The 12,827-nt window shown below is 35.7% G+C and overlaps 1 protein-coding gene across 1 annotated transcript; it reads left to right on the top strand.

Annotated features, from left to right (window-relative positions):
• Positions 1–2,274: 2,274 nt before the first annotated feature.
• Positions 2,275–10,224, top strand: LOC123560277 (GTPase IMAP family member 7-like). Its single transcript, XM_045352504.2, has 3 exons — positions 2,275–2,633; positions 5,475–5,558; positions 6,680–10,224. The coding sequence occupies exons 1-3, from the start codon at positions 2,576–2,578 to the stop codon at positions 7,795–7,797; spliced, it is 1,260 nt and encodes a 419-aa protein (XP_045208439.2). The 5' UTR covers positions 2,275–2,575; the 3' UTR covers positions 7,798–10,224.
• The last annotated feature ends 2,603 nt before the right edge of the window (positions 10,225–12,827 follow it).

Below are 12,827 nucleotides of genomic sequence, written 5' to 3'. Positions count from 1 at the left end.
CACAGAACGGTATACACTTGATTGCGTTGCATAGCGACCCACTCGAAACGGCGTTGCAATAGGTTTTCGGCCGATTTTTCAGAAATAACCCTGAATAATTCTATGAAAATACACACTCTTTGTTTTAAGAGGTAGCCCTTTACATAAAAACTGTTTTAACAGTTACTTGTTCCCGATTAACACTATATTTGAGGCGATATTGTCAAAAACTGTACAAAATCTCCTTCCCCCGCCGGACTGTACAGAAGTGTTTGAACAAACGGCACAAATCTCAGCTAAATGGACACATGTGCTAAAACATAGACACATTTGCGCTCCAGGTGCACCCATCGTTTTCATTTGATTCGTTATTTATTGGGTAGAAATTCCTTTAAATCATACTTACAATACCGGAAATTTGTAGTATCGGCCATATTTCTCCATCTGATCGGCGTAAAATTCACCGCTCAAACAACGTTGGAACCACTTGATCTGATAAAGCTATGGCCAGTGTGACTATGTATGATACCATAAATGAACACTTTCTGTTTCGCCATAAATGTCATTTTCTGTAAAAATGTTATATCACTTATAAATGTTGCTGAATTTGTTCCTGAACTAACAATTATGCATTATAAATATATATCCATAATACTTTTAATATAAGAAAACCTTCTTGTGTCCTAATAAACTGGAAATCAAAATTTAATTATAAGACCCACTGTCCAGTATGTAAAGATATTCAATTATTGATAATGGCCAGGTGGTCGAAAATTCAAAGCAAAGAATTATTTTATTATGAATCACCAGAACTTCCCTTTTTCCAGAACATTTAGAAGATCATAATGATATTAGAGATAAATACTGGTGGTTACATAAATACCTGAATGCAGAATATGTCAATATGAGAAGACTTGACCATTATAAAAGATAACTGTGGTGATTTTAAGATTCAAGTCTTGATTGACTCAAAACCTTGCTTACTTAGGAACTTGTGCTTTTTTTTTTTTCATTTCAATACCATTTTTGAAAAAAAGCTTCCACCTTCTATATGTTTAATAGAAAGCATATCTAGATACTCGTAACATTGTTTGCAATTATTCGTGAAATACAATTTATATGCACTAGCAGAAGACAGGAAACTCAGTTTTGTAGAAATTTTGCAATCCGGAAACATTTCATTTTGGTTAGACCATATTAAGGTTTTAATTTAAAACATTATACATAAATGTGTGATTTCAAAATAGCTCTAATGTTGTGCCACAAACAGTTGCACTGGCCTTTGTCCTAATGATAATACAAATGCCCACTTATAGATTTGTGAAATAAAAGACCCCTTTGAGTGTTCATACAAACGTATACTTCAAAACTTGTCTTTAGCAGTCAGGCAAGGAAGCAACACAAGATGGTGGCTGCTTAACCCTTTCCCTGCTAAATTTCAATAATGAACTTGTCCATCTTTCAATGTAGACAGTACCAATAATTGTCAAAAGGAGTGCTTACCAAAATGATCCTGGCTGAATAGCAAACAATTGCAGATCTTGATCAGACTGCACTGATGTGCAAACTGACCATGATATACACTGTTCGCAAAGCAGAATCAGTGGTGTCCAGCATGGTAAGTGTTAAAACAAGTTGAAATTCGAACAAAGGTCAATTTGGGAGGTTATCTGACTGGTTACTTAAGGCAGATGACCACTAATTCAGGTTCAACAGTACTGCCTAAATAAATTGTCACTTCATTGCAACACTATTGTTACTGTATAGAAATATTAAAAAAAAGCTATAAAATATTACAGACATAGGATCCATGAAATAACAAAAATGAGTTAGCAATTTAACAACAAAGCTATAAAATATTACAGACATAGGACCCATGAAATAACAAAAATGAGTTAGCAATTTAACAACTACAATGAGCAACCTGATCTATTTTATGTTGAAACATTATTCAAATTGAATAGAAGATTTGTTAAAAACCAAGACATTCTTTTAATCATACCCTTTAATTATATCTACCCATTTAAATGACCAGAATGAATATTTGGTATTAAATAAAAGCTTGAATAGACCTCTGAGGTTTACAAAATATATGAAAGATGCTTTTCATACTGGGAAAGAAAAAAAGACAAAATATGAGACGTATACATTGTAATGTATTGATTGAATTGTAATTGATTGGGGATATTATCAGATGCCCGCCATGGCAATCTCACAGATCAAATTGTCCACACTTGTAAAAAAGAACAATCGTTTGTCTCATATTCAATAGATGACATTTCGGTGTGCTCTGATGTGAACATGATAGTAAAATATTTGAATTCAGTAAATTTAGATACATAATTCATTGTTTATGTAAAAATATTCTGTTAAAAGTGTATATAGCAAGTTGATATATTACTTATTTAGCTGGTGTAAGACTGCCATGAAAGATGGTTTAAAAGAGATTTATCAACATGATGACAATTATTACCAAGGGAAAGAATACAAATGGAAAAATGAAACTCTGTGCAAGGATGGTTGCAACAGAATAATGTGGAAATTTTGCCATTCTCTTATGGAGTGTAACAGTCAGTAGATAGAAAGTTGAAATTCCATGTCTCGAGAAACATTTGAATTACCCGTGCTTACTTCTCCTGGACAGGGGAAGGGAGGTAAATATAGTACAATTTATTTATTTGGGTTTTACGGTGCACCAACACAGTATAGGTTATATGGCGCCAAACAGGACTACAAATTTTGGTTTAACATCTCATTTACATTGAAATAAAAACATGAGGTATGAAATCAAAATTTGCTACCTGCTGGAATCACAGTTACAGCAAAACCAAGTCTTCTATTAGTCACCTCTTACGATCATGCAAGGGTAAGGCAGTGGTTCCAATTCTTTCATACATAGATTGTCGTAGAACCACATGGGGCAAATATAGTACAAAGATCTACCTTGACATAAGCTGACAAGAAATGTGAGACTTAAGCGTCATAAATGTGTCATAAATTTGAGCTAATTTTCCTTTCTATGTTAAACTTTGCTAATTAACACATTGAAACAAAGTGCCATGCATAGGTGCACCATACCCAGATTAACTGTTTTTACCATTAAGAGAAGCTAAGGCTCGCACACAGTTTTGGAGTATCAGTGTAGTTGAAATGAGAATTTTCTTATAAAAACATAAGATTTGTTCAGAAATATTATCTTTCATTACATGTACACAAAAATTTGGACAAACTACAAATTTATATTTTGTTTTAACATTTAGCTATTTTCAAGAAAATACTGGAAAAAAAGAAACAACACAAAAATGTGTCAAGTGAACAAAAACAGTATCTCACTGCCAATTACAAGGTGATTCAGTTTAAAAGCAGCTGTTGATGAATGTTTTTTCACTGTCAGTCAGGAAAGGTGTGTTTACATAATGGCCATCCCACTTTTTTGTTTTAAGAAAGGACTATATAATTATAATACCTTGTACAAAAAAGCATTATGCTTTGTACCAGTTTTGGTAAAATCTAATGGACAAAAGTTACAGTAACGATGAACTTGTTGAAATATTAACCATTTAATTTTTTAAATAAAAGATCTCTTTAATACTGACATACAATGTAAATATCTGCTCTACAGCTCCAGGTACAGTATAAGAGATAAGTTTTTCAGAAAACTTGAATTTCGATTAACGACAAAGCAAACAGTGATTGATTCTTTATAAGAGTGCTAATCCTGTGTCTGTATACTTCTTCTTGTCTGAATGCATAAGCAAAATTTAATATGAAAAAAAAACCTACGGTACTTCCTTTATGATAATTCAGGCCTTTTGATGCATTTATTGTGTTTACTTCTTGCATTTCTTTATTTGTGAGTGAACTTTGTCTGGTATGAATTTTTTCAAAATTACTATAAATTTCTCAAAACCAGGACAAAGTCAAGACACGATAAACTATAAACATTGTGTTGAGACTTACCCTAAACCCAGTTTACACAAGAGAAACACTGAAATGTTTGTCAATCCTAATAGTGTCAGTGTTATATAAATGCAATAGAAAAGTAAGCTATCTATAGCTATGTGCTATACAGGATAACACAGTCCTGCATCTAAAAGTCTTGAAATTGTTTTATTTAATTTTCTCATATTTCAAGATATTTTTCATATATTTTGATAGATCAAAAGGACTTAAAATTACCAAGACAACACATTCTTAATTTTGAAGCATATATAGAGGTAGCAGAGATCATTCTCTTTCCAGCAGCAGATTTCTCAACCAACTTTACCTTGTGAAATTCTTTGGGTTTTAACTTTTTAGCTCACCTGAGCACGAAGTGGTCAAGGTGAGGTTTTGTGACTAGTCATTGTCAGGCATGCATCGTGCTTCCATCCGTCATGAGTCATCCGTCAACATTTGCCTTGTGAACACTTTAAGAGGCCACAGTGTTAAAATCAAAGAAAAAATTTGTGCATGCAATAAGGGCTGCATTTTTCATTTGATGTACATGGTCAGAATGTTTGTCTGCATGAAATCTTGGATGATTCTTTATTTGGGTCATGTGGGGTTAAAAACTACACCACCTGGTCAAATCAAAGAATAAGCTTGTTTACATCCTAGGGGGCACACTTTTTATTCTATCTTCATAAAACATAGTCAGAATATTTTATCATCAAGTCTTGTATGATTTCAAATCTGGGACACATGGGGTCAAAAACTCTGTCACTAGGTCAAATCAAAGGAAAAGCTTGTATATACACTAGAGGCCATTTTTTTGCTCCAATCTTCCCGAACCTTTGTCAGAATGTTAGTTTTCATCAAATTTTGGACAAGTTTGAATCTGGGTCATGTGGGCTAAAAATCTAGGTCAGTAGGTCAAATCAAAGAAAATACAGGTTCAATGTACATGTACCTATATGATATGCACTATTGAGGAACCTTAAATCAGTGGTCTTATAACACAGGGTTTTGCTTAATACAGGTGGTCTCTTGAGCAGGTTTGATTGTAATTGAGCATGTTTTTTTTTCATGCATAGAGGTTAAAGTGCATGGTTTGCAAAAGATGGTTGCTACATAGTCAGCTAAGATTACAATAAAGTTTTAGCGGAGTTGTCTCCATTTGTTTCAAATATACATTTGTATATTTTTTTTATTTTTGTTGGGTTTAACGTCACATCAACACAATTTTAGGTCACATGGCAACTTTCTAACTTTCATAGTGGAGGAAGACCCCAGGTGTCCCTCTGTGCATAATTTCATCACAAGGGAGTGGGGGGAAGGGCCACCTGGGTAGAACCACCAATCTTCCTTAAACCTGAGCTGGATGGCTTCCTCACATGAAGTCAATGCACTAACCCATATATGTGATGGGCATGTGATTCAGTCAGCGACTTTAACAACTCTGCCATAGAGTCCCCCCCCCACTCCCTTAATATTTAATAAATATGAAATATAACTAAGATCCAAGACAGAACTGTTTGTTAACATGCTAAACAAGGAATGGCTTTTATCTTCAGTTTACCAATCAGAGAGAGGTGACAGCCGGGCAATGTTTGTATCTCCACGAAGTTTCCACACAGACTTCCATCCAAGGCGCTCAGGTTTGTTGAAATAAAACAAGAAATTTTTCTTCTACGTAACTCTTAACTGTACTTTATGAGTTCATTATATATTCATTACATTTTCAAGCTTTAACATGACAAAGTAGATCACTGCTTAAAAACCCTTGATGAAAATAATGAGAAATGTTAACAAAAATTGGAACATTCTTCCTGGTTTGCAAATATTTCACAGGGTAATAATACTTATATACAACGGAGCTGATAGGGATCAAAGGACATTTCCTTTACTAGAACAGCAGCCAGATCTTCAAACAAAATTAATAGATTTTCAACACTTTTCATAAAATCAAGCAATAGGGCTCATAAAGGCCCTAAGTTGGTTTACCTGACCTTGACTATTTGATATTGAACATTTGTATGACACACTGAGTCATGAATGGTATGATCTGTGTTTTGTATAAACAAGAAGCATAATTTGAACAAAATTGGTTGAGGACCACTACACAATACTACAAGCAAAGTGTCTAAGCTCCAGGGCTTTAGGTTCTTGACAAGACGATTTAAAAAAAAAAAAAAATTCCTATATATATGTGTAAAACCAGTGAATGCCAGGGTTTGGCAAATTTTGACAACAGAGGCATAATTTGATCAAACTTGCTATATGCAAAAAATCTAAGCTTAAGGCCTTGAAAGTTTTAAACAAGAATTTTTTACAGTTTTTCCTAAGTTTATATAACAAGTTAACCCCTGGGAAAAGCCGGCATGATTTGAACTAGAGTTATGGGACTTGATCCAGTGAAGTTAGTAATTGACCTAGAAAAAGAAAAATATACGGTAAGTTTCAAAGCTATATGCCTTTAAATGATCACTATACTTTCTTGCATGAGAACTTTAACCAAGGTGTGACGCCAATGCCAGGGTGAGTAGAATAGTCAAGCTAAAAAGGGCTATGACCCTAAATCTTGCCGGTATGCATTTTCAGTAATTGATACCTTATGAAAGTCCATCTGAAAAACTTTGTTAAGGAGAATCAATCTGGAAATACTTTACAAATTTAGGATTTCACTCCTACATTTGTATTCCCTTACAATTATTTCTGGTTTTCAGTGATGTGAGTAACACATTGCACGTCTACATAACTGTATGTTGACTATTTACAGTTCGTGAACCTGAAGTTGAACGGCGTATAGTGTTGTTTGGTCGTGCTGGTAGTGGTAAAAGTGCAAGTGCTAATACATTATGTGGACGTCATGTGTTCCTCGAAGCAAGGTGGGGTCGCTTCCACACAACAGAATGTCAGAGAACTCTTGTATCTAGATATGGAAGGAGAATGGATATTCTAGATACACCTGGGTTTCTCTTTGATGCTGATATCAAAAATCCTAAAGTGAAGCGAGAATTTGCAAAAACTATTGGCATAGCATCACCAGGTCCTCATGTCTTTGTGTTTGTGTTCCCTACCCCTCACATGCATAGGTGTGACGTGGAAATCTTTCAGAAATTTATCCACGTGTTTGGTGTTGAAGTGTTGAACTATACGATACTGTTATTTTCGAAAGCAGACGATCTTGATTACTTCTCATTAACAAAGCAGGCATTCATCCTGTCTGCCCCACCTGAATGGAAATCAATTATGAAAGCCTGCAACTATCGCTGTGTCTGGTTTCAAAACCGTTCACCTCCACTAGAGAAAGAGCTCATGGTTCGAACATTTCTTGAAACCATGGAAACAACAATAAATCAAAATTATGGTCAGTACTTTTGCAATGATTTATTCTGGACAGTTGAAAAGACAATTATAGAACGTGATATTGCACGAAGTGACCAAAATGCAAAACTAAATAAACTAAGAAGAAAGTTGCGTGTAAATCTTGATGCAGGGATTAAACAACGATATGGAGATACAAGGAAAGATCCGAATCGAACTCGCGAAGATTTTAGAAAAGATTTAGAAAACAACAATTTAAAAGTTGTTGACACGATTTGGGCTACTATCAAATACTTCAACTGCATAAAGATCTTACACCGACCAAAACATCTGACAGAACACCAGCATGATGTTGTTACCGAAGGACTTGAGCTTGACATTCAGCACTCTTCCAGACAGAACGAGGAGGAAGCTAAACGTCACATGACAACTGCAACACCCCAAGACATTGTAAAAAGGGGTCGACTGACTAAGTTTGTACAGAAATTTATTCCAAAACAAAAATTAGAACCTCAAACAGACAGAGGTAACCGTTATGGTACCAGGCTGCCAAAGTTAGTACCAAAATAGAACTGAAGTACCTTGTACAAAAGAGGCTTGGTACTTTGTTGTCTTGCTTGGTACCAAGATAAAGTACCGGTATCTGATTCCTAAATTATTAATGCAGTTTCAAAAAAAACTAGAGTTGTCACAGGAGTGACAAATTATACCCCCACAATATAGCCTTGTCACAGAACTAAGCCAACGTCAAAGCTGAACTTGCTTGACCTTTGACCTACTGACCTCAAAATCAATAGAGGTCATCTGCTGGTCATGCTCAACCTCCCTATAAAGTTTCATGATCCTCGGCCCAAGCATTCTCAAGTTATTGTCCGGAAAAGATTTAAATGACCTTTGACCTTTGGAACCCAAAATAATTATGGGTCATCTGCTGGTCATGACCAACCTCAATTAAATTTCGTTATCCTAGTCCCAAGCGTTGTGAAGTTGTTGTCCGAAAACCGTATTAGTGTTCTGGGTCACTGTGACCTTGACCTGTGACCTGCTGACTTCAAAGTCATTAGGGGTCATCTGCTGGTCATAACCAACCTCGCTATCAATTTTCAAAATCATAGGCCCAAACATTCTCAAGTTATCATCCGGAAACCGTTTAACTGTTTCGTGTTATTGTGACCTTTACCTTTGACCTACTAACCCCAAAGTCGAACAGGACCTGTATTTAATCATGTTACATATGTGTACAAAAATTTAAGATCCTAGACCCAAGTGTTTTCAAGTTATCATCTTAAAACCGTTTAACTGTTCCGAGTCACTGTGACCTTGACCTTTGACCTACAGACCTCAAAGTCTAACTTGACCTGTATTTCGTGATGTTACATCTGTGTACCAAAAATTATGATCCTAGGCCCAAGTGTTCTCAAGTTAATCCGGAAACCATTTAACTGTTCCGAGTCACTGTGACCTTGACCTTTGACCTACAGATCCCAAAGTCGAACTTGACCTGTATTTCATGATGTTACACCTGTGTACCAAAATATATGATCATAGGCCCAAGCATTCTCAAGTTATCATCCGGAAACCGTTTAACTGTTCAGGGTCACTGTGACCTTGACCTTTGACCTATTGACCCCAAATTCGAACTTGACCTGTATTTTCTGATGTTACATCTGTGTACCAAAAAGTATTCATCTCAGTCAAGGCTTTCATGAGTTATCATCCAGAAATCACAAAAACCAACAGACCGACCAACCGACCGACCGCCAAGCTCACTCCTATATACCCCCCAAACTTCGTTTTGTGGGGGTATAATTATACATATGAACCCTTCTTGCTACAGAAAAGCAATATATCAGTTTAATTGGTTCTGAATAGAGTAATATTTGTGATTTAATTTTCACTTATATTTTCAGTGTGAACTGCAAAATAAAAACAGGTGTTAATGTAGACCATTAAAAACACAATTATGTACAAAAGCATCGGTAGAAACAGAAAAAGCTATTTATTTTTGAAACATTTAAATGATATGATTCTGAATGAGACTGAGTCTGTCATGCAGTAAAACCTTCACAAAATGTTTCCATATCCTACATTCACCCGTGAACAAAAACCACCAGTCTTGAAAAATAACGTCTAGCTTCATTTTTGATTAAAACTTTTGCTGTACATTTTAACCTCTATATACAGACCACCTGCAAATGAGCCATGCCATGAGAAAACAAACATAGTGCATTTGTGACCAGCATGGATCCAGACCAGCCTGCACATCCGTGCAGTCTGGTCAGGATCCATACTGTTTGTTAATGGTTTCTCTAATTGCAATAGGCTTTGAGAACAAACAGCATGGATCCTGACCAGACTGCGCAAATGCGCAGGCTGGTCTGGATCCATGCTGGTTGCAAATGCACTATATTGGTTTTCTCATAGTGCGGCTCATATAAAGACCATGTTTTTGCTCTCCCGAATATTATTTTCAAAGCTAGGTTTGATTGTACTTAAAATAGAATAATTCATCAGTGCAAATCTTTATTCACATTTCAAAAATAAATACTAGTATTATATATGTTGACTCATCTTGACATATCTCCAAATAGAACACTGTTTGTTTCATCATTATCAAAAGAATTCAAATAAAGAATTATTGTGTTGAAGAAATCACCAATTATTTATTGTTAAAATGTTATCTGTATCTATTCAAGTTGTGACAATACTGTAAATGTATTACCTATGTTTGTTTTGTTTTTAACCTTTATCCTGATAAATTTCTAAAATGGATTGGTCCATCTTCAAATTTGGGCAGTACCACTTATTATTCAAATGGGTGTTTATATAAATTTACTGACTGAATAGCGAACAGTGCAGACCACGAGTGCAGCCTGATTTTAGTCTACATTTCTCGCAAAGGCAAAATCACTTGCTGCCAGCAGGCTAAAGGTTAAGAAATGTATATGAAAACAAGAGCTGTCTCCATAGGATGACACATGCCCCCGATGGCACTTTGAATGAATAGTTATGGCCGATGTTAGAGTTTAGGACCTTTGACCTACGGACCTGGGTCTTGTGCGCGACACGTCGTCTTACTGTGCCACACATTCATGCGTAGTTATTTTAAAATCCATGCATGAATGCCAAAGATATGGACCGGACATGCCCATCATTGCCCTATCATGAAATATGACCTTTAACGTCTAAGTGTGACCTTGACTTTTGAGCTACGGACCTGGGTCTTGCGCGAGACACGTCGTCTTACTGTGGTACACATTCATGCCCAATAATTTTAAAATCCATGCTTGAGTGACAAAGATATGGACTGGACACGCCCATCAATGCACTATCATGAAATATGACCTTTAACATCTAAGTGTGACCTTGACCTTTGAGCTACGGACCTGGGTCTTGCGTGCGACACGTCGTCTTACTGTGGTACACATTCATGCCAAGTTATTTGAAAATCCATCCATGGATGACAAAGATATGGACCGGACACGAAAATTGCGGACAGACCGTTCAAAAACTATATGCCTCCCTTCGGGGGCATAAAAATGTCAATAAACTGTACATACTACCAGCTTTTTAACACTCTAGACACATCTAACTGCATGTTTATGCAGATAAATGAATTACAATTATCTGAATAGTAACTGATGTATAGATGTGTTAGTAGGAAAAAAAACAAGCATCTTGGGCTACAGTGAAACTGTCAGTAATGTGCTGCTCTTAACAACTTTACTTATATTGCCCTGAAAATAACATTCTAATAAGCTTGTTTCTGTTAAAACACGTTACACTAAAATGACGTCACGTTAACATGCGATGACGGCAATGTTTTTGTTGCAACCAAGAAAGAGGACTACTATATTTTATCTACTGTTTTAGATTACGGGCATATTCGAATCAAAATAATGTATAGCAAAGTCGTGTTTTACCTAAATTAATACACTCAAAATTGGTTATATATCACACCCTCATGAAATAATTCCACAAATGTATAACCTCTTTCAGAGTATTAATAATGTTAAAACACACTTTTTTCTATACATTATTTCTTAACTGACATATCATGCCCGTATCATAAACTACTGCATACTATTTGCTTCGAAGTTCTTTTAACATTTCCAGACCTTTTTGTTAAACTGCATTGATAAACATCACATGCAGACCAAACATGCCCAGGTATTACGGTAAAGTCCTCTGAAGAAGTTTGCAAGAGTCAAACAAAACCAGTCTTACCAACAGCACAGCTCGTCCACCACGGCTCCATCTCAGCCATATCGCACTTCGAAGATTCCAGACATCTTGCAAGCAGAAATATTTGAAAGGTCCAAAAACTTAGTTTGTTAATGGCTGCTTGACTAAAATGATGTGTCTTAGTGAATGTGGAGATTTACGCCGGCTAATATTCTCACAAATGTTTTGAATTCCCAAACATTTCCACATCATGAACTATTCCACTTATACAGTAAACAGATTTGTAACCAGTATATTATATCCGATAAATGAACATTACTGGATGTTCTATAGACTGGGCATTATTGAGATATTAACAGCGTTCAAAATTTATGAAATGTGAATGTTTGTATTTTAGGACATGATGTAGATTAATATACAAGAATCTTTTCAATTTGCGAGTGGCAATATTCAGGATTATTAGCAAAAAACTAGAGCTGCTTTTGAGAAAAGCACATGTCTCCCACAACTGCCTCATCATCTAGATTGGCATTTCTTGTCCATATTGTATTTGAGTCAACCATACACCAAGACCTGTATCACTGGCATAAGTACTTTTGGTAATTCAAGGGCCATAATTCTGAAGTGCCCTTATGCTGATTTGGTTAGTTATCAAACTTGACCAAGGACTTATTGTCAAACACATTTTGTTCAAGTTTGGTGAAGATCAGATGAAAACTGTTTGACTTAGATGACAGACAAGATTTGTGACAGACCGATGCACAAAGACCTGTATCACTGGCATCATTTTTTTTGGTGATTGAAGGGCCGTAATTTCAAAGTGCCTGGGCAGATTTGGCTAGTTATGAACTTACACGAGGACTTATTGTCAGACAAATTTTGTTCAAGTTTGGTGAAGATCATATAAGAAATGTTCGACTTAAGTGCGGACAAGATTTGAGACAGATTGATACACACACACACAGGAGTAAATAAATGTCTCCCACACTGCTATGTAGATAATAATATTTATTTATTTATTTATTTGGGTTTTACGGCGCACCAACACAGTATAGGATAATAAAACGATCCCCTATCTACAGTACCAAGATGAAACAACAAGCAGTCTTACCAGCAACCTAAATGTCAATATAAATGCTCCAAACAACCAAACTTTCACTGATACAGTCTCCCATTCCAGCAAAAACTGTCACAGGCTTTCTATTTTAAGAAGTAAGTCAATAGCTTTCTATTTTTAGGACCAAACGAGTCACAATTTTTAGATTTTTATTACCAAAACTGTCACACAGTTTCTAACAGACTCACTCTCAAGGGTAATGAAAAAGAAAACCTTCCTTTTACGATCTTCACTCTCAATCTTCTGACCTCAACCGTATCAAGGTGAGAAAAACTGTGGAATTATCATAAAGTAATTA

The sequence above is a fragment of the Mercenaria mercenaria genome, chromosome 10 (assembly GCF_021730395.1).
Source record: "Mercenaria mercenaria strain notata chromosome 10, MADL_Memer_1, whole genome shotgun sequence".
NCBI lineage: Eukaryota > Metazoa > Mollusca > Bivalvia > Venerida > Veneridae > Mercenaria > Mercenaria mercenaria.
Note: the sequence above shows the minus strand (reverse complement) of the source record. Positions and strands in the feature narration are given on the sequence as shown.